This window comes from Pseudonaja textilis, chromosome 2 (assembly GCF_049901715.1).
Source record: "Pseudonaja textilis isolate UNSWEBS1 chromosome 2, rPseTex1.2, whole genome shotgun sequence".
Taxonomy (NCBI): Eukaryota; Metazoa; Chordata; class Lepidosauria; order Squamata; family Elapidae; genus Pseudonaja; species Pseudonaja textilis.
In genome coordinates this window covers 215,365,633-215,389,345 of record NC_141991.1, presented here as the reverse complement: position 1 = coordinate 215,389,345, position 23,713 = coordinate 215,365,633, and the positions used below count along the sequence as shown (strand labels likewise).

Sequence of the window (23,713 nt, the reverse complement as noted above, 5' to 3'; positions counted from 1 at the left end):
AAATGTCCATTGATGAAACCATTGATAGAGATTGGAATATTACTATCCTTTAAGTGTTTTGTCTATTGAATACTTTATTTACATATTGTAATGTATGACTTCCCCCTAAAATATTTTAAAGTATAAAATGTTACCTTGCTAATGAAAAAAATAATATCCAATGAATAAGTATTAGATGAACTAACATAAGGAAAAGGTACTCATTCTTTATAACTAGAATCATGACACATAAACAGGATTCAGACATAACTATATGAATAAACTCCAAGTAGCTGTCATTGTATTGTAAATTAGTTTAAAGTTTACAATTCTGTATAGTGTACAGAAATTGATTTACAAATCAATGATTAAGATTATGCACATAGTAAAGCAAAACCAAGTCATGTTCTGCCTCAGCCTGTATCTCATCCTGCACCTCATTCTGCCAGAGAGAGGGATTTTGTAGGGACAACCCTAGCCTAGCCACACCCACTATGTTTTGTTTTATTAAAGTTGTTTTTAATACTGTGCAATCCCAAGATTCTGATGTGAGTATAAGCAGAAATACAAGAGGCTTCCAATAAATACTTGCTAAACAGAAGCATTACTAAACAACTCAGCTCTGGATGTGAAACACCTGCTTAAAATTGAATATGTTTAGGTTATCACCTTCAACACCAGAAGTAACTGCAAAATACCAAAGTTTCTGCATGCATATTTGAGTTGTTGCACATTCATCTATTTATATAAAGCCAAGACTTTTTAACAAAAGGAATGGGTTTGCTAAATCACAAGTTTTGTTATACATCTCCTCTTGCTCCCTGGCTTCTGTGTATTGAAAGACAATTGCATGAGCAAATATATTACTCTTCTTGGTCTTATCTCTGTACTTTGAATAGACCAATCCATAAAAAGTTTCAAGTAAGTAAAGCTTTGTATTGAGATAAGCAGTGGCAAAAGTTACTTTACCTGTGACCTTGCATAGAAAAAAGATACAGGATACTCATATACTGTGGCTGCAGTTATAATTTAGAATAAATTATTTCAGAATTAAGTTAAAGTATGATTTTTTTTTAAATTGCTCTTTCACGTGAAGAAAAAAATGCCCATTGTTGCACATAACTGTTTCATACTTATACAACACTTTTTTTAATGAAATGCTGAGATACTGCTCTTATAAATTTTACTCTAAAGGTTCTCAAGTACTTTTTCTTACACTTGAGGCATTCAGGTGCAAATCCAGCTACATTTTTTTTGCATAGCAAGTAGTTCAAAGATTCCACAAGTTGAGGGGAATGGAGAAATTAATTAATCCACTGCTTGTATGTCTTAAATAATACTTTGATAGTTGATAAAAAGGTGTATGTAAGCATCAAGACCATTCATGAAGATTAGATTCAATTTTACACTTAATGATAAAGAAATTGGTTGCTTCTCTACAAATTTATTGTGCTTCCGACTAGTATCAGTTTATTTACTGGTGAAAAAAAAAGTTGCTCTCAAATCTCTAAACTTAGTTCAGTAACAGCTTTCTTACTAGCCACCATTCTAATACCCCTAAGGAAATCACTTTTAAAATTCAGATTAGTTACTTCAATTAACTTTTTTGGGTGCCTCGGGGTCAATTGCTGACTGCTTTAAGCAAGTGTCTGGATTAATTAATGCAGCTTTCTGGGCAAGAGTTCAGAAGTACTTTACCATTGCCTTCTCCTTAGAGCTTAGAGTGACTGGCCCAAGGGCACATAAGATGGCTTTTTAGTCCTCTGGCAGGCCAAGAACTCCAGGTCACCAGCCCAGTGCCTTTAACCACTAAAGCAGATTGGTTCTCAATTAACTTGTTTAAGCCACTTTAAAGTTGGCAAACCTGCAAGCTTTACTATTTCCTAGGAATTACCATAAATTGAAAGATATTTGGCTAATGATAAGCCGCATTATACAAGCCATATAATTTTTGTTATGTTAAAATGGGATTGTTCTAATAGCTCAATTACATCCACATAAAAATAGATCAACCCCACTGTAATGAGTTCTTGAACAATCAGAATGCTGCAATTTTAATTATGAACAAGAGAACTTACATCATGCGGAATAATGGGAGTCACCTCTAACTGAGCTTCTCTTAATTAAAGACTTCAACTAATGCTTCATGAAGTCACTGAATTAAAAAAGAAAAACAAACCTATTGCTCATAGATTAGGAGCACCAAATTACTAGAAATTGCTTGTCTGTGTATTTGAAAGGCATCAGCTCACTCCCCTGCCCCTGGGGCAACAATCCCACTACTCACAACCAACCACGCAGCCTGCAGACTTGGCTGAGTAGTCCGAGTTGGAAAGATTTCCCAGCCTTCTATTTGAAGACTTCTTGCCTGAATTGTGCTGTTTAGTTACCTCGCAAAACAAGAGTTGAATCACCATTTCCCCCCTCCCCTCCTGTTCAAGTTTATGTAAAGCACTTATTGGCTGAGTGTATGTTTAGTTACGCATAATACCTAAATAATAAGTAATAAATGATGTTCTTTAGTTATGCATAAGTGCATCAAGTGCCTACCGTCCCTGTCTTAATGTTTATTTTTATTTTATTTGGTTTATCAATTGCTTACAAGATAATAGGAATAAGTAAAAACATAGTTATGAATACATGGATACATATAAGAAAAATAAAAAGAAACAATAGGACAGGGACGGTAGGCACGTTGGATCCCTTTTATTCGTATCTTTCATGTATTAGTAATCATGTTTATACACACATACATACACACACAAAAATATATACACAATCAAATGCATACTTGACTAAAATAAATAAAATAAAACAGTTCTGTTTATATTTGGGAGTACTGCCCGCAACAAAGTTCAGGGTCTTTTCGGCAGTACAGGGTCTTGACAGAAATCTCTGTTCAACGACCTTTCAAGCTGTCTAGCGTGCTTCTCTATACCGTCAAAACTTTTTTTTTCCCTTAGTGTTGTGATCCAAAGCCAAACAACTTAAAAGAGGCGGAGCACAACGGATCCTCCCTCCCTCCCTCTCTCTCTCTCTCTCTCAACAGCCAGTTTAGAGAGTTCCGGCCTCCTCCGAGGCCAGCCTTTGTTTTAATTGGACAGGCCCCGCTGAGCCAATAAGAGCGTGGCGGGAGGAGCCTCGAGCTCGCGGGGGTGGGAGCTGGAGCGCGGAGCCGAGATTGTTTCCAGTGGGCAGGAAGGGGGCCCTGATTCGCGCCGGATCTGTGCGGCCCCCGCTAATGGGGTAGCGAGGCTGCTCTCGCTCGCCCGATCGCCTGTGGTGGTGGTTGTTTTTTGTGCATCTGGATTCCCGCTCACCCGCTTTTGTGTGTGTGTTTGCCTGTCTCTCTCCCTCTGCTTCCTTCCCTTGTTGCCTTTCTGCGATGCCGCCCCTTCTGGGCCCTTCTTCCCTTGCGTGGCCTGGCGGCCTCTTTCCACCGTGGGGTTAATCTGCAAGGAGGAAAAAGAGGAAGCGCGGAGGCCCGTCCCCCGGCTCATGCCTCAGCCCCGCCGCCCCGCCTCCGGAATCCCGAAGAGCTGCATGGACGGGCATGGGGACAGCGGCCCCTTTCTGTGCCATCGCAGCCTCCGCCGCCGCCGAGGTTGAGGAGCAGCAACGCCGGCCCGGTCGTCAACCGCGCCCCCCGCCTTCGGCTGCCCTCGTCGTGCTGCTCAGCCTGGGGCTGCTCCTACACGCAGGTAATAACCGCCGCCGCCCCTTCCTTCTCAGCCGGGGCCCTTTCTGACCGGGGAGGGAGGGGGGAAGGGGGTTCGGGGTGGTCTTAATGGGGATTTGGAATCAAATGAGCCACGAAGTTGATGGGGTTTTTTTTGGGGGCGAAGAGTTATCTCGGGTATTTCAACTTTTTTTTAAAGAAAAAAATATGGGTCTTTAAGACTTTTGATTCTTCGGGAGGAAAAAAACCGGTGATATTATTGGAAGTATTAAATATCGGAAAATATTTAAAAAGTACAACTTGAAGAAAGTCTGTCGCTGAGGGGGACGCGGAATCCGAAGTTTGGAACAATCCACTTTGGAATTAAAACGTGGGGGGGATAGTTTGGATCATGCAAGGCGTATTACGCCTGTTGGATTGAAAAAAAACGCCTTTGTTTTGATCTACAACTCCGGGGAGTATGACCCGCTCAAGGGCCTCCCCGGCTGTGCCAAAATGTCCCTTGCCCGTCTTTAAAAAAAAAAAAAAAAAGGGCTTCGGCGTCCGCTCCGCCGCGCGCCGTCGGCCAGGTTCGAGGAGCGGGGAGGAGCGGCGAACGGCTGCGTCGGGGTTTGATTGGCGCTGGGCCCTCCCTCCCTGCCTTTGGTGTTTACTGAGTCGGAGCAGGGATCGGGTTTCTCTCCTCGCTGCCGCTGCCTCCGCGGGCAGGAAGAGAGTCTCGGCTCCCGTGATCTGCCGCCGCCGCCAGTGGAGGATCTCGGGAGGGGAAAGCGGAGCAATCGCGGTGCTGAAAGGCACCCTTCTAGCCCAGGGGTCCCCTTTTAAGACTTGTAGACTTCCAGCTGCTGGCTGGAGAATTTATAGGAGTTGAAGTCCACAAGTCTTAAAGTTGCCAAGTTTGGGGACCCCTGAGCTAGGACACAAATAGAAGGCGTCAGCTGAAAATGTGTGTGTGAGTGACTTATGTACAGGGTGGTGTTTTTTTTAAGGGTATATTTTTACTGTCACTGAATATTAAGCTAGACAACTAGAAGCTAGTAACATCTTGCATTTTTAATTAGTTTATTGAATTGTAAATATGCAGTGCAAGCAGCACAAAATCCTAAAAAGTTCAGTGTTTCAAGTAATAAAATTGGTGTGGCTGTTAAAGGAACTACAAATAAAGATTGCTGATAAAACACTGTGAAGCTCTATACCCCTTCTGGGTTTACAATCATGTCCTCTCCCCCTGCTGTCCTCTCCTCCTACTGTATTCAAGGCTTTAAAAAAAAACCAGTCCTTTTGAATATACTGTTAAACTTGTTTACTAAGAAAGTGATTCCATTCGGACATTCAGGATCAGTCAAAAATCATTCTAGATTTTCTGATTATCCATCAGTTAGAAGGGATATTGAACATAGACTAAGGATGTATTTCTGCTTGTTATTAGGGATAATTTCTTCAGTAACTGGTAGGATTTGTTTTTGAATAACCATAAAGAGGGCAAGGCTGCCCTTTTTGAATGTGCTATTGTGGAAAACAAATGGCTATTGGTACAATATACTATATGCACTTAGTGTCCTGTGTAGATGGTGATGGTTTATTAAATTTGTATGTCATGCCTCCAATGACTTTATTGTGTGAAAGGAATTTGGGGTCTTTTCTCAAAGAACATAATTATATCAAATGCTAACATTTCCCTGTTCAATCTTCTGTCCAGGTGATTGTCAGTTGCAGACACCATGTCGAATCCAGAAGTGCACTACAGACTTTATATCATTAACATCTCACCTGAACTCAGCCATTGATGGCTTTGATGTGGAGTTTTGCAAAGCCCTCCGGGCCTATTCTGCTTGTACCTATCGCAATTCCAAAGTCTGCCGCGGCAACTTGGTCTATCATTCTGCTGTGTTGGGAATTGGTGATCTCATGAGCCAGAGAAACTGTTCTAAAGATGGTCCAACATCCTCTACTAATCCTGAAGTTATTCATGATCCTTGCAATTACAGTGGCCGTCAGGCAACCAGAGATTATCATGGAAGAGAGCAGATTGCCCCTACTTACTTTTTCTGTGGCTTGTTTGGAGATCCCCATCTACGGACCTTTAAGGATCATTTTCAGACATGCAAAGTGGAAGGGGCTTGGCCACTCATAGACAACAACTATTTATCAGTGCAGGTGACAAATGTTCCTGTGGTCCCAGGATCCAGTGCTACTGCAACAAATAAGGTATGCTTTGTGTCAGATGTTATCCTTTATCACCTAGCTTCAGAAGCTCAGAAAAGTTGTGAAGGTTAACATTTTTTTCATAATACCTGAAAGTAATAATCTATTGTCAGTGAGGAAAATTAAGTTGATTCTTGGCAACTAAAGAAGGCATAGCTGGCCAGCCCTTCAACTGCAATTTGCAACTGATCTGAAAAAGTTTGTTTTTGAAGTATGAGTGTGCATACAATTTTGGAGAAGAGAGTAAGAGTACTCGGTGATGAGTACTTGATGTTTTCTGTTTGCTTTCAGAATTTTCATGGGCAGGATTTTGGTGGTCAAGATCTGTTAATATTTTGGAGGATGTAATAGGGAAAGGATAACAGTGGCTTGGGTTGTGCATATGTGGGTAGGACATGCTGAGGTGAGAGCGATTGCTTTCAAAATAATTTGAATAATTTGAAAGATGGAGAGAGATGGCCTTCAAAATAATTCTAGGCTCAATTGTGGTTCTAGGTCAAGGGCTACTTTTAGGTGACATTTGCCTGGATTTTGGGTAACTGTAATATTGGACATAAGACCACTGGCTTGGTTTCCTTTAAGCTGGCTTAGTGGTTCCTCAATATGGAATTTTGGACATGCATTTGTGAAGTTCTTGGTGATTATTCAGATTTCAAGTCTAAGAATTTCATAGTTAGCCAGGCTGCGATCATGTGTTGGCCGTTTTTCTTTCTTCCCCAAATTTGCAGCCAAAGGACGATAGTTTTTAAACGTGGGGAAATCTGGATTCGAGCTTCTCAGCAAATTCTCAGGCTTTGTAATGCGAGTAAGGTGCTTACAAGCCAAGTAGGAGAGGGTCTCGAACACATTGCAGCCCCTTCCCCAAATGCCAGCAATTTGGAGAAGGTTGCCATTTAAAAAAAAAAAAAGACATCTAGGATTCCAGCCGGCTCGGGAAAGTTGATTCTTTCCCAATTTGTCAAAAAGGGGGACATTAAATTTACAATTAATGGGCCAAGCGCAGCCTTTTAGGACAGCTTGAAGTCGAGGGTGCAAAACAGTGGAATAAAATTCATCCCATTTGTGTTTAAAAGGGGCGTGCAAGCAGGTTAGGACCGGAAGTAAGACAGACTTCAGGTAACGTTGTGTAAGATAAGCGGCAGTGGGGGCATCTTCGATACTCCAGCATGTTTAAAAAAGCATTCTCTTCTGAACAGCAGGCATAAAAATGGAGGATTGGACTGTGGTCCAGCAAAGATGAATTACTTTAAAAAAAAAAAAAAAAAGACAGCAGGAATATCTGCAGATCCTTAATCAGCAGCTACAGTCAGGCCGAGATGTGTAAAAATTAAAACCATTCTAACATTTTAAAATGGGGAAATCCACAGAGTTTTAGAAACGAGCAGAAAACGGACTGATAGGATGGGAGCAAAAGTTTAAACTGTGCCTTGCTGGTTGGCTCAGGATGGCGTTCCCAACGATGCCCGGGCAGCCATCAGTGCCCGCTTCAGCTGTTTGTAAGTCACAAGCATTACCACATTCCAGGATCCCAGCCGAAGGAAGGAGGGTGTAAAGCCCTTGTAGAAAGCCAAAGGTCCTTCATTCTGGAGCATCCTGAGGGCGCATCCCCTGGCGTTCCTGTACTGGCCGGGAGGAGAGTTCATGTATCTGGTTTTCACCACGTCAACTGGAAAGGCTATGACGGTGGTGCAAAAGCCAGCCCCAAAGGCGGAGAGGAAGTGGCAGGGGATGTCGTCTGTCATGAGATGGGATTTGAGAAGGGAATCCTTGATGATGTCGTAGGTCACCAGTTCAGCACAATTCACAATGGTGTTTTGGGATATGTTGGGCAGCGTCCCTTTCCATAGGCCCTGGACCCCTTCCTTGGCAATGGTCTTGTTGGCATGCAAAGTGCCTTGGTAGCTCTGGCCAGCATCTGTCCGGATCTGGGCCTGGAATCGCACTTTGACCACCTCCATGGGCTGGGCCACCACCACCGCCATCACCCCTGTGGTGCAACCAGCAAGGAGCCAGCTACCCACGCCGGCATGCTCTGAGCCTTTGGTGTAGAAGTGTTTCACCGAGTCATAAAGCCTGATCCGGACTGAGGCGAAGCTCATCTGGCGCTGGAGACTGGCCACTAACCCATTGTAGAGGCTCTTGGGACCCTCATTATTCACCATCGTGGGCATGGTGCCAAAGACCCCCTGTACTGTGCCATTTTGGGGGTGACGTGGGATTTCTTCTCTTCTTGGATCTGTAACCAGACTTTTGCCATGTCCAGAGGGAAGGTGATCAGGTCGGCGATGCAGGCCGCTGTCCCGGCTCCCAAAAACTTGATGGTCGCCGTTGGAGGAACATCGGAGGGCTTGAATCCAACCATGATGAGCCGCTCGGGAGGGTTTCAGGTGGAGACAACGGAGTGAAGGGTTCAAAAGCAGCCAACAAAAGGAGCGGGAGAGACAGAAGACCAGAGAAAGGAGCTCTGTCAAACGCAAGCAAGTTGGATGGCACCTTTTAAAAAGTTAGATTCCTTTCATATGTGGTGGTCGTGTTCTTATTCAAGTGTGCCAGGACCAATCAATTGATCAGTTTGGATCAAGCTTCTCTAAAGGTTTCCCATTTGTCAAATTGATTCGACACAAATTCAGCCGAACTCCCTCGATGTGCCATAGAAAGAAGAGCAGGAAGAGGACACCGAATAATCATAATATTTATCCTGCAATTGGGGGGAAGGTGGGGGGGAAGCGAAGCACCGAGCGAAGCGCTGCAGCAACGTCATCGTGTGTTGGCAAAACACACTTCTTTCCTTGATAAATGAAGAAATGTACATTTACTCTAGAACTGCATAATGTTTTGTTGAAGAAAACTGCTCAATAGGAAATGGTGAAAAATGTGAGGCACTAGAAATAAGGTTTCAACATGAAGAGTGATGTATTACTTTCACGCATAAGTCAGAAGAATCTTTTACATATATATTGAGAAAATAAGTAATAAAAGGTCATCATAGATTGCTTGTTCCTTTAGATATTTATCTATGAGAATGTTATGCAGTGTGTGATATGTTATACATGTACCTGATTCTGAATATGTTTTAATTCAGCATATTTACTCAATTGACATGCCTAAACAAGTCTGTAAAGAAGATACTCAAATGCTACTTTTTATGTGCAGATTTAACACTCAAAATATTTTAGAACTGTGTTCAATAGGTTTAAACCCCCCCCCCTCCTCCAAAGGGGGGCAGGGGCACAACGAAAGGCTGGACAGACAAAAAATAATTTTATCTTTAAAATGGCAACTCCAACTGAAACATTAGTAACGTGCAAACCTTGGTTTGCAGTTCAGGAAAGATTGTGAACAATGGGAATTGTTTTCTATCCAATCTATCTGAAACAATGCCAAATTGAAAAGGCTGCTATTGAACCAAGCTTAAGACTTTCTGAGCATTGTGTCCCATCTCCCCAAAGTTGATACTGTTGTGATGGTTGCTGCAGATGGACTTTTCAACACTCACTGTATCAGCTAGAGAACTTGGGGTTTGTTATCACTTTGACTCTGAATGGACTGACTGCCTCGTGTTAGTAGGATCTATTGGAATCCCCCAGAATATGGAGCCAAATAATAAAAGGTATTCATATTTTTTAATCAAATAAATTGTCTTATTTATTGTTGGTTTAACTTTTTTGAAAGAGCAACCAATAATAATATTGCAAAGTATGTCTTTTGAATTGCTCTCTTTGTAACTTTGGTAGAAATTTGTTCCTCTTCATGTTTCCCCACTTTTTCTCATGGATTGAATCTTTCATCTCAGGTATAATTGAATAAAGTAGTCATTTTCTTCAGTGGTGTTTGCCCTTTAAAAACACTCAGAAAGCCAGTATCTTTTACAAATCTCCTGTGGCAGAAAATGCAGGAAGTAAAAATAATGAGAGGTCTACCGTTCATGATCTGAAACTGCCTGTTCAGCAGTCTGCCTCACTGTGTGTTGAGAGCATAGGCAGATATGCTGGCTAGACAGACCTGGTCCTGAAGTACCATCTATTGGCATGTCAGGTCAATTACAGAAGAAACTTGGAACAGTAAAATACACTGTGTGATTGAACACAACAGGGAAAAGTTTATGCATTAAAATGAATTGCATAATTTGTGCACTGTTTACAATATACTGCATATGAAAACATGGAAAACTTTTTTCACATTTTAAACATTAGTATTTCCTATTTTTTAGAACTTTCTTCTAAAAATAAAAGAAAAATATTAAATCAATTAATAAATAATTTTAAATATAAGGAAAGCTCATATTATTGACTTGATATATCTTTAAGATTCCAGTAAAAAGAATTTTTAAATCACATTTTGAACTTGAATAAAATATTAACATGCATAGGGATGCATTAAATATTTTACATATTTATACAGCAATATAATTAATATCTCCTACATTCAGTTTTTGTTGGTTTACAATTTTGAATATAATTCATATTCACATTTTTTCAAGATACCCACACACTGATTTTCAATTGCTTTCAGGAATTAGAGTTGTCATTAATTATATGACTAAAAGCTATTGTCTTGTTATTCTGAACTACCATGCTTGAATTTAATAAAGGAATAAAGATGGTCAGTGAAGGTTTGCAAGTGGTCATTGATTTGCTGAGTTGAGAATCTTGTCAAGAGAACAACTTGTGCAAGTTGGATGTTAGTTGATCATAAGTTTATATCTTGTAGCTCTACATATTACAAGGCTGATGCTGATTGGTGCATAAACTCAACACAGAAAGTCTTTAATAGAAAACCACCTTTTTTGAAGTTGGAAGCTAGCCACAATGCCCGTTACAAATAATATATTGGTGTTTAAGATAATTGATTAGACTAGCCCTGGACCTGATAAATTTGCAAGTTCAGCAAGATGTATTTGCTTTCCCTAATTGCTGTACTGTGTCACGTGTTCATATACTCATTCCTAACTCTTAATATTGGCAATTGACTAGTCTGCAGTGACATCAAGTTGACCTGTGGAGGAAAAGATGTTGAAGTACTCTGGTTACCATAGGTAGTCAAAAGCTGAGCAGCTGGAAAACGGGGAACTGTTTTGTTGGTGTTCTGAGTTTTATGAGCCATTTTTGTTAAAACTAACTGCTTAAGTTGCTGAATTCTTGCAAATGACATCCTACTGGTATTCAAGCATATATTAAACATTTGGAGAAACAGAAGTTATGCTATATGCCTTGTCCTCCTGCTCACACAATGCTTGCCATAGGCTTTTAGTTCAGTATCTACAGGAGCTGTTTTCATATAGAATAGAATAGAATAGAATAGAATAGAATAGAATAGAATAGAATAGAATAGAATAGAATAGAATAGAATAGAATTCTTTATTGGCCAAGTGTGATTGGACACACAAGGAATTTGTCTTGGTGTAAATACTTCGTGCAAATATGAATGTATCGTAGGCATTGCACAAAATTAGGGCATTTGCATTATAAGGAAATCCACCAGATATTGCCCTGAATGAATAATCATCTGAAGGACATTTTACATTACATAAAAAAGGATGTTAGTGCTGTGTTAATATCTATTTAAACCTATAGGTGAAATCATTTGAGGCATTTTCAGAAAATCGGTGAAGAATCTCCATTTATTAGTAGGAGAGTAAGACCTTAATGCCACCTAGTGAGTTTGGACTTCAGCCTTATGCATAAAGTGTAGAATGCAAACATTTCTATTGTGAATAATCCCTGGAGGCATAGAATTTAGCCAGGTGTACCTTACTGATGAGCTACAGAATCAACTGGAAGAGATGCATTAAAAATGAATGAATAGAAGCAAAGTAGTTTAGGAAGAGAGTTGGCAGAAGGGGAGGTGAAATGTTTAACAAAAGCATTGATGTTTTAAATGGACAGCAATATCATCTATTAATAATAAATGGTGTGGTATAGAGCAAATGTGCCAGAGTAAGTTATTGCAGTTTATGGATTAGGTCAGAGAAACAAGTAAGCAATGCTGATGGTGTTTGGAGGTTCAGAGACTTTCAAAAAGCATTTTCATGATCATGCTCAGAGGGTGAGGGGGTATGTACTGCAAGGTTTCATTTCAAGAAACCTTTAAAGGAGGAATAATTGACAGAGCAACCCAATATGCAGCTAGATGGGATAATTCTCTGGGGGGAAATCAGCTGAGTTCTGATAATATTAGTGTCCATGAAGAAATGCATTTGCTAGTCTTCTGTAACACTTTTGCAGTAATGTGCAATATATGTGCATATGGAACTGTCTCTAGTTGGATTGATTGACAGTTAGCACTTTAAAAGGAACATTTCAAACCTGCATGTGTTTACTCTGAAGTTAAGTCTCATTGAACTCACTGATTGAATTCCCAGATAAATGAGTGTAAAATTGCAATCCAAGAGTAGTAAATTCTTTCTTTCCTAGCAAAAGACTAAATAGTAAGCTTGTAAACTGGCCTACTTTAAATCTCTACAGGCGAAAAATGACTTCTTGACATGTACAGAGTGAGAGTACTCTTCTCTCTGTTTGAAATAATAATAATAAATTATAAAGGCAGAGCAGAGTAGAACTGTGTGGAAAGAGACTGTGAAAAGAATCAGCAGCCTTATGTTGAAGATCTCCAAAACATTGGGGTAGCCCAGGGAATTAAATCAGAGGATCATTTGCTCTAGAAAAAGTATCTTTCTGTATTGATAAATATATATATATCCCAAGAATAATTGTTGACTTTTTATTAGTGTTTCTTGGATTGTGCTCCCATTTTTTGTGATAATTTAGATCAGGGGTCACCAGCCTTTTGGACCTCAGGGACCACTAAACTCACAATTTTAAATCCTGGGACCACTAATAGGAATTTTGGCTGACAGTGGCTTGCTGACGTTGGTGGGAAAGTCGGTCCCATATTCCAGAGCTGCAGTAGTCACAGGACTGGCCCTCTGGTCATTCCGGAGCAGCTGCTGCTCCACCTGGGTGCACCGGCCTGCCATGGACTGAAGGAGCTGCTCTGGGACCAAAGGGCCAGTCTTGTGACTACTGCAGCTCTGGAATATGGGACCGACTTTCCCACCAACGTCAGCAAGCCACCCCAGGGCAGATTTCCCTCCCCTTCCATTGGTCTTACCTACCGGTTCCAGCTTGCATGTAAGTTTTGCGCTTGGCTGAAGGGTGGGGGCTACCAGGTGGATAGGCCATGTGGGCGGCGCAGCCTGGATTAATTGCTTTCGGGGGAAGTGCTTTGGAGGGACATTTCTCTGCAGACCACCAAAATGTTCTTGTGGACCACCAGTGGTCCCCGGCCCACTGGTTGGCAACCATTGATTTAGATGGCACTATTTAAATTGCCTCAGTTTTTGCATTTTTATTTGTTCAATATAAGTTTTCTTATACTGAAGAAATAGAGCAGGGATGTCAAACTTGCGGCCCTGCGGCCAGATGCATCACATGGAGGCCACGCCCATCCCAGCTCCGTGAATGAGAATAATGCAAAACGTCACAATGACTAGTTTAATACCCGTGAATTAAAGTATCAAGACAGTATAACATGTGAAGGTCCTACAGCTGCCACATATGGTGGATACCATGTGAAACACTGTCTGAAAGATAGATGGTGCTAGTAGAAACTACTAAGCTCTTAGTCCAAAACAGGAGGCCAGGGCCAAGATGAGAAAACCCAGAGGATTTCTGGGGGGGAAAGATTTAGGTGTTCCAAGCTTTTATCTTGCAGGATTCAGCAGCAGCTGGGACAAACTCATGTTAATTTTGCAATTGCTTAGAAGATACTTTTTCTCATGTATTCCGTAGCATGATCAAGGAAAAAATCCAGAGAGAAAATAATAAATGTTAGCTGAGAAGAATAAAAGAATGCTGTTTTCCTTTTTATGTCATCTAAGGCCTCCCAGGTACCTCGCTTATCAATTCTCACAAGTCCAACCACTAAAGGCAGAGAGATAGCTTTAAATGTGATGGATAGTCAATGTTTACTTTGGGAATAGTATAATAATGAGTACTTGTCAGAACATTGTCATTGTCAGCAATACCTATGTGTTAAGCATTCACCTTTTCCATAGTATTGTTTCAAGTGTTTGTTTTTATAAAACACAAATTTTGTTTTGGAACTGATCTGTTGCAGATAGAGGAATATGCTTCTTGAAAGAAAGAAAGGTGGCCAAATTACTTATGAATGTACAGATGCTAATATTAGGTCTTTGAACATGGGAATTACTGAAATCTTTGCTGAAACAGGCTCCAACAGAACATAAAAATGACAGCTTTTGTTTGTTTAGAAAGCCAGATAAAATGTTTGGAAAAGATAACTTTTTGTCATCTTCTTCCTCGTGGTTCCTTTGCCAATACAATGGATGAGTGAGATAATGAGAAGAGTGTTCAGCTGAAAGCACTGCAGTGCACTGCAATATATTGCCATCTTTCTAATATTACATCCCTTTATTTAACAATCCTTGTTATAAAATATTGGGAACGTTTATTGAATTGTAATGGGCATCATGTGGCCTTTAGTGATACATTGAGAGGATCAGCTGCATTTGTGGCAAGCAGAAGGCAAACCCTATTTGGCATGGGTCCTAGAATGCTGTAGCATGAAGGTAGTTGGATGTCTTACCTAGGCCTTACTTTGGATATTCATATCTTTGCGATATGGTAATAAGAACAGAATTCAAAAGGATCCGACAGTTTCTCCACATGGTATCCCTTTGATTTTTTTTTTTTCGATCAGACATTGGGAACTATTGTCTTCTGAAGGGCCCATGAGCTATAGGAGAAAAATGAAGGAGAGCCAGAACATGTGGGCTGATGTGTGGGATCATGTGTTATCTCAGAAACTCAAAACATACACATGGTAAGGGAAGTGAGTTTTATGGAGTTTTTGCGTTCAAAACATGGATCATATTCCAAAGCTTGCCCTAGCAAGGGGAATCTGGGAATTATATTGCTAAGTTGTCTGCTGGATGCTAGACTAGGGAACTTTTCATTTGATGTGGCAAAAATTGGCGTAGTATGTGGAAAGCATGAAATTAGGCCCAATACCACAGGGCTGCCCCTCCATTGTTAAATCATCATTGGAAGCAGCTATGCTTACTCTTTGGGGCTTTGCTTTAAATTTTCCATCTCAGGTCTCTAAATGCAATTCATTAAAATAGGAGAATCAACTGTTTTGTCAACAAAAGAATCATTACATGGAATGAAAGAGAACATAGCTCAAAGTGATGTTAATGGGGAGAATTATGGCAATTAGTTTTGTGGCAAGATGGTGAGGCTGAAGGCATCAGCAAGAAGGAAGGGAGAGCTCTAATTAATCACAATTTGTATAACTGATCTCTCACTTTAGGTATGAGTGACCTTGCTCAGGATTCTTATTTTCTTTAGTCTGATAGCTTTTTCTGCTAAGCAGCATTAGTTTAATTACAAAGTGTATCCCATATCTATGCTGCTGGAGATTGGAGTTTTTCAGCCACTAAAAAATAGCTGCTTTATTCTCATTCTCAGTTTTATTGCATTACCTGATTATTCCTTCTCTTCCTGAGAAAAATCAAGAGAAGAATGGCTTATGCAACCAATAACTAGTGAAATCTCCAAAGTATAGTTCCCCACAGAATTGTGAGCAGACTCTAACATTATTATTCAAAAAGAAATTGTGGTTTTCTCTGGTAGAATAGAGAGCACTCAGTTCTTGCTCAGGACCAGACAATCTAAACATGTGTTTCCTTTCAAAGTCACATGGTCCTGGTGATGGCCTGTGGCTATGCATTTGAGAGACTGAAGACCAGCTGGGCTAAACAGGTAAAAGTCTTAAGTGATTTAGCATGGAGAAATTGCTGGAAAATTCCAATTTGGTGGCATAAGGGCAAATAAGTGGAGCTAAAACAAGGATGATATAGGACCGTGATGGCGAACCTATGGCATGTGTGCACAGGTGGCACACAGAGCCATTTGTGCAGGCATGTGAACCCCAGCCAAACTTACATGCATTGCTCGTGTGCGTGCCTCCCAGCTGATTTTTGGCCCGTTTGAGGCCGTTTTTGCTCTCCTGGAAGCTCGAAGGAAGCCTCTGCAGCCTCGGAAGGCCGAAAAACAGGCCTTCCGGAAATACCGGAAGTGCTGAAACATGTCTGTTTTCAGCTGCCCAAGGCTCCAGAGGCTTCCCTTGAGCCTCTGGGACGTTGAAAATGGCCTTCTCCAGGCTCCAGAGGCCCTCCTGAGGTTGAAAATGGGAACCTCCAGTATTTCTGGAAGACCTCGGCCTTTTTCGGCCTCCAGAGGCTGCAGAGGCTTCCCTCGAGCCTTTGGGAGGGCAAAAATGGTCTCAAACGGGCCGAAAATCAGTTGGGAGGCACGTGCACACGCAGTGCAGGTAAGGGGGCAGGCCGGGGGCAGTGGTGGGATTCAGATAAGTTAACAACTGGTTCTCTGCCCTAATTATTTCTTCCAACAACCAGTTCACCAAACTGCTCAGAAAGTTAACAACTGTTTCTCCCGAAGTGGTGTGAACTGGCTGAATCCCACCATTGGGCAGGGGTGTTGCGCACACATGTGCAGGGAGGCAGAGTGCATTGCATTGTGGTTGCTGGCGCACACATGGTTTTGGCACACCACAACAAAAAGGTTCGCCATCACTGGTATAGGAGGAGGAGAATGGTGAATACAGGAGGGACAGAATCCTGAATATAATAATACTTGTAAAAGCTGAGGGATGCTTAAATGTTCATGATAGTATCTGATAAGAATATTCTGTGGTGCCCTTCCTAATATGAATATTTGACTTTTTGTTAATTGACAGCTTATGTTAAAAATGAGAGAGAACAAATATGAATACATCAAGTTCTAACCACCTATGTTGAGTTCTTTGATAAACTTTGGGGAAGGGGAGTCAGTCCCTTTTTGGGGGGAGGGGCAATTCTTTGTGAACCATCTCAAGGCTCCTGAGAAGATAGGTGGAATATAAACATAGGTCATACTAATTAATGAAAATGTTAATACAAATATCTTAATAGTTTGTGCTTTATGATGCACAAACTCAGTAGGGAAAATGTAAGAGACAGATTATGAAAACTAGTTATTCTGAAGTTTAATACTAGAAACCTTAGAAGGGAATAAAGTAATCTTTAAAATATTTTTAAATATCTTTAAAAGGTATGACTTCATAAACAGTAAGGTGGATATATAAACATTTGCTTTGATGTCCCCCCCCCCAAGAAAAACATTTTGTTTAAATAGTCTGCTTGAATTTCTCCTCTCTTTAGGGTTTTGGCTGTGTGTGATTGAGCAGCTGTAAAAACTAAATGGCTGAATTCATATTATGAATGAATAAAAACATTCCTATTTTGATTTTCTTTCTGTTCAGTGTATCATTTAAGATCAGCTCTGAGTCCAGGAGCCGCCTATGGTTGAAATAGACAGTTTATTGCTTTATTATATGTTTCGAACAATCTTGCTCTTAGCCATTTTGCTGAAGAGGAATTGACTACAAAACATTTGGAAAGTACACTGTTGTCTGTTTTTGGTTAAGAATTTTTAAGCTACATTTATTTTTATTATGTATGTTAAGACCTTATAAAAATGAGCCTCTAGGGCAACCACTAATTCAAGGCTCTGGCCCAGGGGGTGCTTAGATCTGATCTGCGGGGCCACCCTAGAGACAGCAAATGACCAGTCCATGGTGCCTCAGCCTGGCCAAGGTCAATTGGAGGCTGATCTACAACCTGGTGGCAGCTGGCAGTGTGCTGGAGGAGGCTGTGGCAGCTGAAAACGGAGCTCAGCGTGAGTGCCCACAGCCTTCCTGAGCTCCATTTTCACTGGGAGTGTGCTGGAGGAGGCAGTATCAGCCAAAAACAGAGGTGATGTGAGGTACACCTGTGGCCCTCCTAGTTCTGTTTTCACTGGCAGACTGCTGGCAAAACAAAATTGCTAGCAAAAGTGGCGTTTGATCACAAGGCATGGAGGCTTCGAGAAATGTTTCCCCTTTTGCATTTGCATTTCCATGTCCACCCCAGCCCCACCTTCCTGCCTCTGCCTCCATGGTCAAACACAAATTGAGTTTGACATCCCAGCACTAGGGGAATGTGTCCTGGCAAATAATGTTATTCCTGTTGCATTGACCAGTAAGTTTGAAGAAACATGAAATTGTTAACAGAGAAGCCATTATCTTCCCCACAACCATGGAATAACTGTTCAGCTGCTCTGAACTCTATATCCATAAATGTCCACTGTCTCATCTAGTCAATTTTGAAAAGAAAACAAAATCCATTTTGATCAATTCTAAAATATTTCTGAAGTTTTATGGATGAATTTTATATAAACACATACCATTCTGGATATTTTTCATTTTCAATTTTTCTTCAACTTGCCATTCTTTTAAATAATTGAAGACTTTGTAGACAGAGATTTCCTACAAAGGTTTGTTGACAAATTAGAAGAGAGCTATGAGGACTCATAGCCTTGCATAGCCTGTTTATTTAGCTGAAAAATGACTGTATTATGAAGACTGCCGCTCAGAATATAATTGCTTAAGCTGCTGATCAGGTGATTGGTACTGTTACATTTATGGGTGGACTGAGCCATATTTTTCTATGACATCAGCCTTGGAATAATTTTAAGAGATGTGTTTGCATTCCACTAAGATAAGAGTCCTTGTTTCCATTAAATCTTATGAATGTGATATATTCTGAAATGGAGTAAATGTACCATTTTGTACGTTGAAGGCACTTTTTTATGATTCTGTACAATGAATACCCTCCTTGTTGGTATGGCTGGAAACACCAGCACAGAATTAACCATCTTGTCCCCTACTTTTACTCTTAAGGAGCCCTGCGTTTTTAGTAGCAAAGATCTCCCTAAAAGGTTTAGCTGTTTCAAATAGTGGCATGTTGATCTGATAACTCTGAAGATAAGGTAGTTGTGCAGTAACGAGTTGGAAATATTGTACCCTCTGAATTGACAAACTCTTTCCTGAAATTTGTATAATTACATTGCTATATTTTTGACAACAGATGCTCCTCTTTAGGGCTTCTTAAGTGATGGGATTGATATATTCCGTGATACATACCAATGAACTGTCATGTGAAGTGTTCCGTTCTAACTCTCTTGTTTTTCTTGTTTTCCCCACAGATTACCATTATCTTTAAATCCTACCAAGACTGTACAGACCAGAAGGTGTATCAGGCAGTAACCGATGATTTGCCAGCAGCTTTTGTAGATGGCACAACCAGTGGTGGAGATGGAGACCCCAAAAGCTTGCGTATTGTGGAAAGAGTGAGTGGCAAATACGTGGAAATGCATGCTAGGTACATTGGAACTACTGTGTTTGTGCGCCAGCTTGGTCGTTACTTAACACTATCAATTCGCATGCCAGAAGAGCTGGCCCTGGCTTATGAGGAGAGCCAGGACCTGCAGCTCTGTGTGAACGGCTGCCCTTCCAGTGAACGCATTGATGACAGTGGGCATCTTCCTTTACCAGTGATGGGGCAGCTCCTTCCTTCTGGTGCTTCAAGTCACACCCATTCTGTATATACACTGGAGAGTGCAACCACCAAGTGCCACGAGAAGATGCTGCTGAAGGACATCTATTTTCATTCTTGTGTGTTTGATTTACTCACCACCGGTGATGCTAATTTCACAGCTGCTGCACACAGTGCCTTGCAGGATGTTGAGGCACTGCATCCAAGGAAGGAGAGATGGCACATCTTCCCCAACAATGAGGGCAGTATTCGGGGGGGAAAATTTGGACTTGGACTTGGACTTGTAGGCTTTCTGCTTGTTTTTTTGTAGGATCCTCCCCTCATTGATGGTTGTTGTAGAGAACAAAGTTTTAAAATATATATTGTCATAATATATTAAGAACATATATGTATATACCGTGTATATGAAGGGATGCTTTTTTGTCCTGGGACATCCAGAGGATTGTATATAATTGTGTTAACCTTTTTCCTATGTATGTTGGATGTAATATTCTTTTGATTGTAATATTTTTTTTGCTTTGCAGTTGGTGAAACATTTTATAATATCCTCTCATCAGGACCTAATAGAAAGCACTTTATTTTTTATATATTAACTATTTATGTGACCCTAGGTAATATGTAAAGCATATATTCATCTGTACATATATCATACCCAGTGTGCCCTCTAAGTATTGCCTAGCTTAATTCATACACTTACAAGTTTTATTTGATTCCTTTTCTTTCTTTTTTGCCATTCTTTTGGCCAGTTATGGCAACACAAGAATTTTGCTAGGTAGATAATGTAGACCTAGGTCTAAGACAAGCCTAGGACTTACATTGGACCCTGGGCCAGTAGCCTCCATTTCATAGGAATGCAGCAATTATTGGCCATCAGCCCTCAGAATTAGTGCATTCATAACTGCATCTTATGTTTACTGATGCAGCAAAAATCTCTGCTTCCTTCCAAAACTTGCTTTTTAGCATTAAAAATTGTACTTGGGTTCTAATATACAAGTACAAAATACAAAGTTTTCTATGAATTTAGCGAAGGACACGCATAGAATGCAGTGTCTCTTTTCTTTCCAGATGTATAAGAATGAGGCCTAAAGACTTCCCAGAATTTTTTGGGGAGGGTGAGGACTCAAATCTCCCTCATATCTATATGGATGTCTTCAAGTGGTTTGTATTAAATGTTGTGCCCTAAGATAGTGGTAGGCCTTACTTGCTTAATTTTACTCCTAAACATTTTTGCAACATCAAAAAACCATAAAAATGGGTAATGAGCATAATTTTTAAATTGTCTGAAAAGAAAGGTAGAAAATTAAGAAAATTGATATTGCCCAGGAGGTTAGGACAGTTTAATTATCATTCCTTTGTCAAGTTTAGCAAGTTGCTCAACTGCAAGACCTTCTGCATTGGCCTAGGTACAAACATACACATAAACATTATTTTGGATAAGTAAAAAGACTGGCAGATTACATCCGTTTTGATGGACTACAGTCTATTTATTAATGATATGATGCATCTCTGATAGAAGCTACAGCCAATAAGAACTTAATGGCACAAGTAAAACTTGGGGGTGCTCAAATGCCATTTTTGGGGTGTTTCCCCCCCTGAGGAGACTGTATAAGTGTTCCATACTTAGTGTTTTATTTCCTGTGTGAACATATCTTCTTCCAACACTTGCTAGAATTGTTGCACTTAGGTACTTAAAATATACTCTAGACACAGAGAAATCTATATAAAACATTCACTGCTAGCTGAACAAGCATTTCTTACTCTCTTATTAGCAGAATATCATTCCCCATGCTAGCAACTAGGCTGGCAAGCCTGCTTCAGATCATTTCAGGTTAAATGCGATTTAAGAATTGCTGGAGTTTCTGGTTAATAAAAACACTCAACTTTAGCTATACTTAATGAAGAGCAATCAGCGAAGCAAGGCATTGTGCTAGGAAGGCATGGTAGTGGTTCCTTGGACTGTGTAATGATTGATGCTCTTTTGGACTTGAACGATTGATCTGGGAATCAAGCACGGCTTTCACCCAGCATTTGAGACTAGAAGTGTCAAAGATTGATCCTGCCGCCATTTGCCTGTGCCTGAATTTGGATTGTCCTGTGTGTTCAGTAACTTTCATTGAAGTGGAAAAACACTGGTTTGTAGTACTGATTGAAACTCTCTCCTAGTTATGCACATACTTCTAGTTTGCTTGGCTTGGATTCATGACATGCAAATTCTTGTTGAGCTTGAGTAAAATCTCTTGTCTGCTTTAAAGTGACAGCACCATAATAATATAAGCTCTTACTTAAAGTCACCAAATACAAGCAAAATTGCTTGCTAGTTTGTATATTCAAAATGTGCCTGATCTCAGAGTGTTAGGATGAACTTGAGGTTCAGTTTTTGTGGCCCAAGTACATTATTTGGTTTTTGCAGCTACGAAATGTTTAAAATTCTGCCTTTGGTCATTTGTTAAGGCAATAAGGCAACATAGAATATGAAGCCAACCTTACTGTATTTCTCCTTTCCCTATCCCCTTTCCAGTCTTGTATGGAGAGACATGATGGTCTTAGAATAGTTGGATGTTTTCATATTTTTATGTGCCAAGTGAAAAAGTATTTGTGGAAGAAGTCTGGTTAGACAAATCTAGAATTGTAGCTACAATGTAAGCCCATTGTAAACAGGTGTATGCTCATTTTCTGCATTCCCAAAATGTGCATACATGCGTGTGCTGACAAAAATACACAACAAATAACTAAAAACTATGAAATCCAGAAATAAATGCTGTTTTGGAAAAGTTGGCATTGGGAATGCTTTTTGCTTCTTGTCCCACTGTGGGATTTCTTAAGAAAATGTTATTCGCACATGTTGGTTTTTAAAAGTCCACCATAGTCAAACCATAGTCAAAATATCTTTAGTTAATGCCAAACATGAATTGTTTGAAGCTAGTGAGTGGTCTCTGGGAGAAAACATATACTTAGAAGAGAACACTGGTTTTCACAGATACTCCAACTGTGACTGTCTCTTTTAGAAGGCTTCAGACTTATGCTTGAGAAAAAGAATACAAAACAACCCACAGTATGCCCGATACTTTGCAAACCATTTTAGATGTGCTTCATGGCTATACTATTAAGTATATGTTTGTGTGAAAAAGAAAAGTGACCGTGCAGTGTATACTTTAAATTATGATAGAATAATAAAGTTACATATCATGCTGTGGAATGTTTGTGCCATTACTGACCCCTGCTGGTTGCCAGTATATAATAGTCAATGACAGTAATGTAACTTAAAGGTGTGTGTTCCAATCAAATCCAACCAATCTCCAAATTTTGAGAGGAAAGTGCAGTGCCTGAAACCAAAGCAACAGCTTATTGAGATGAGACTAAAGCCCTACAGAGCAATTAAGTGAACAGTGAAGCTTCATGAATAATGTAATGGTTTTGCCAGACCTGTGTCTGCAAGTATCAACTGCCTTCTTCCATAAAAATCAGGATGAGGAGTGGGAGAGGCATGGATTCAACTGTGGTTGGCAAGTCCATTTACTAATTGCAGGATTAATGCCAATGTTGGAAGAGTTCTGCGGAAGGTGTTTACGGGAATGGACGGTGGAGAGTCTTACCAAACAATCACAGATTAAATCCTTTGAAGAAATAAATCACCTGGGGTCTTAGACAAGGATGGTAAGGAGCACCCAGTGTAATGAACTAATTCTTTTCAAGGGGCTTTAGGGATCACTGTCTTAGGACAAAATTTAACCAATGGTGAACTTTAGCTGAATGACGCTTAAAGAAACTGCTCAAAATATTTGCTTGAATTGTGCCCTTGAAGCAAGTGTTAAAGGACATCACTTTCTGTAGTGTGTTAAAATATTATGTTGGTTTTGTCCTAATGAAAATTGTCCTTTTTATAGCCAATAAGCAGTAACGGGCCAAGAGTTCACTTTCTAATGGTATAATAGTCCTTTTTTTTTTAACAAAACAAAACTTTACCATAAGAATTTTCTTTACACAAAAATGTCTGAACCTGTCTCTAATTTGACAGGACTGTCTGATTGGTTTTCAAGTTATTGGAACTTTTTTAAAGGTTCCAAAACTTGCAGCTTTCTCTTCGGTTAAGTAGGTTTCATCCTTCTACATGTACTTAATATTCATTCAAATGAGTATGCCTGCAAGATTGACCATTTTGGCATTTTGCAAACTAATTAATGAGAGCTAGACTTCTTGCCTTGGGTTGGGCAAGCAACCTCTGAATTATTCAAAGTCCTCAGAAAGCTCTTACCCAAAGTCTAGTTCAAAGTACTCAATGGAATTTTGCAACTAATAGGTTTTCCTCACCAAAACTATTGCAAGTTGAATGAATCAATATGATACTCAATATTTCTGATAAGTAGAAAACTCATGGCTCTGCCCACCAGCAT

The 23,713-nt window shown here is 40.2% G+C and overlaps 1 protein-coding gene and 1 pseudogene across 1 annotated transcript; one reads left to right on the top strand and one right to left on the bottom strand.

The window, feature by feature from the left end:
- Positions 1–3,105: 3,105 nt before the first annotated feature.
- On the top strand, positions 3,106–22,518 carry RGMB (repulsive guidance molecule BMP co-receptor b). The gene is made up of 3 exons (XM_026719379.2): positions 3,106–3,680; positions 5,358–5,866; positions 18,973–22,518. The coding sequence occupies exons 1-3, from the start codon at positions 3,533–3,535 to the stop codon at positions 19,630–19,632; spliced, it is 1,317 nt and encodes a 438-aa protein (XP_026575164.1). The 5' UTR covers positions 3,106–3,532; the 3' UTR covers positions 19,633–22,518.
- On the bottom strand, positions 7,303–8,225 carry LOC113448659 (dicarboxylate carrier UCP2 pseudogene; annotated as a pseudogene).
- Positions 22,519–23,713: the final 1,195 nt, after the last annotated feature.

Bases quoted from the DNA above. Each gene is read 5' to 3' on its own strand.
- RGMB (XM_026719379.2), top strand. From the start codon at position 3,533: ATGGGGACAGCGGCCCCTTTCTGTGCCATCGCAGCCTCCGCCGCCGCC. The intron at 3,681-5,357 runs GTAATAACCGCC...TCTTCTGTCCAG, and splicing joins GGGGCTGCTCCTACACGCAG to GTGATTGTCAGTTGCAGACA. The intron at 5,867-18,972 runs GTATGCTTTGTG...TTTTCCCCACAG, and splicing joins GTGCTACTGCAACAAATAAG to ATTACCATTATCTTTAAATC.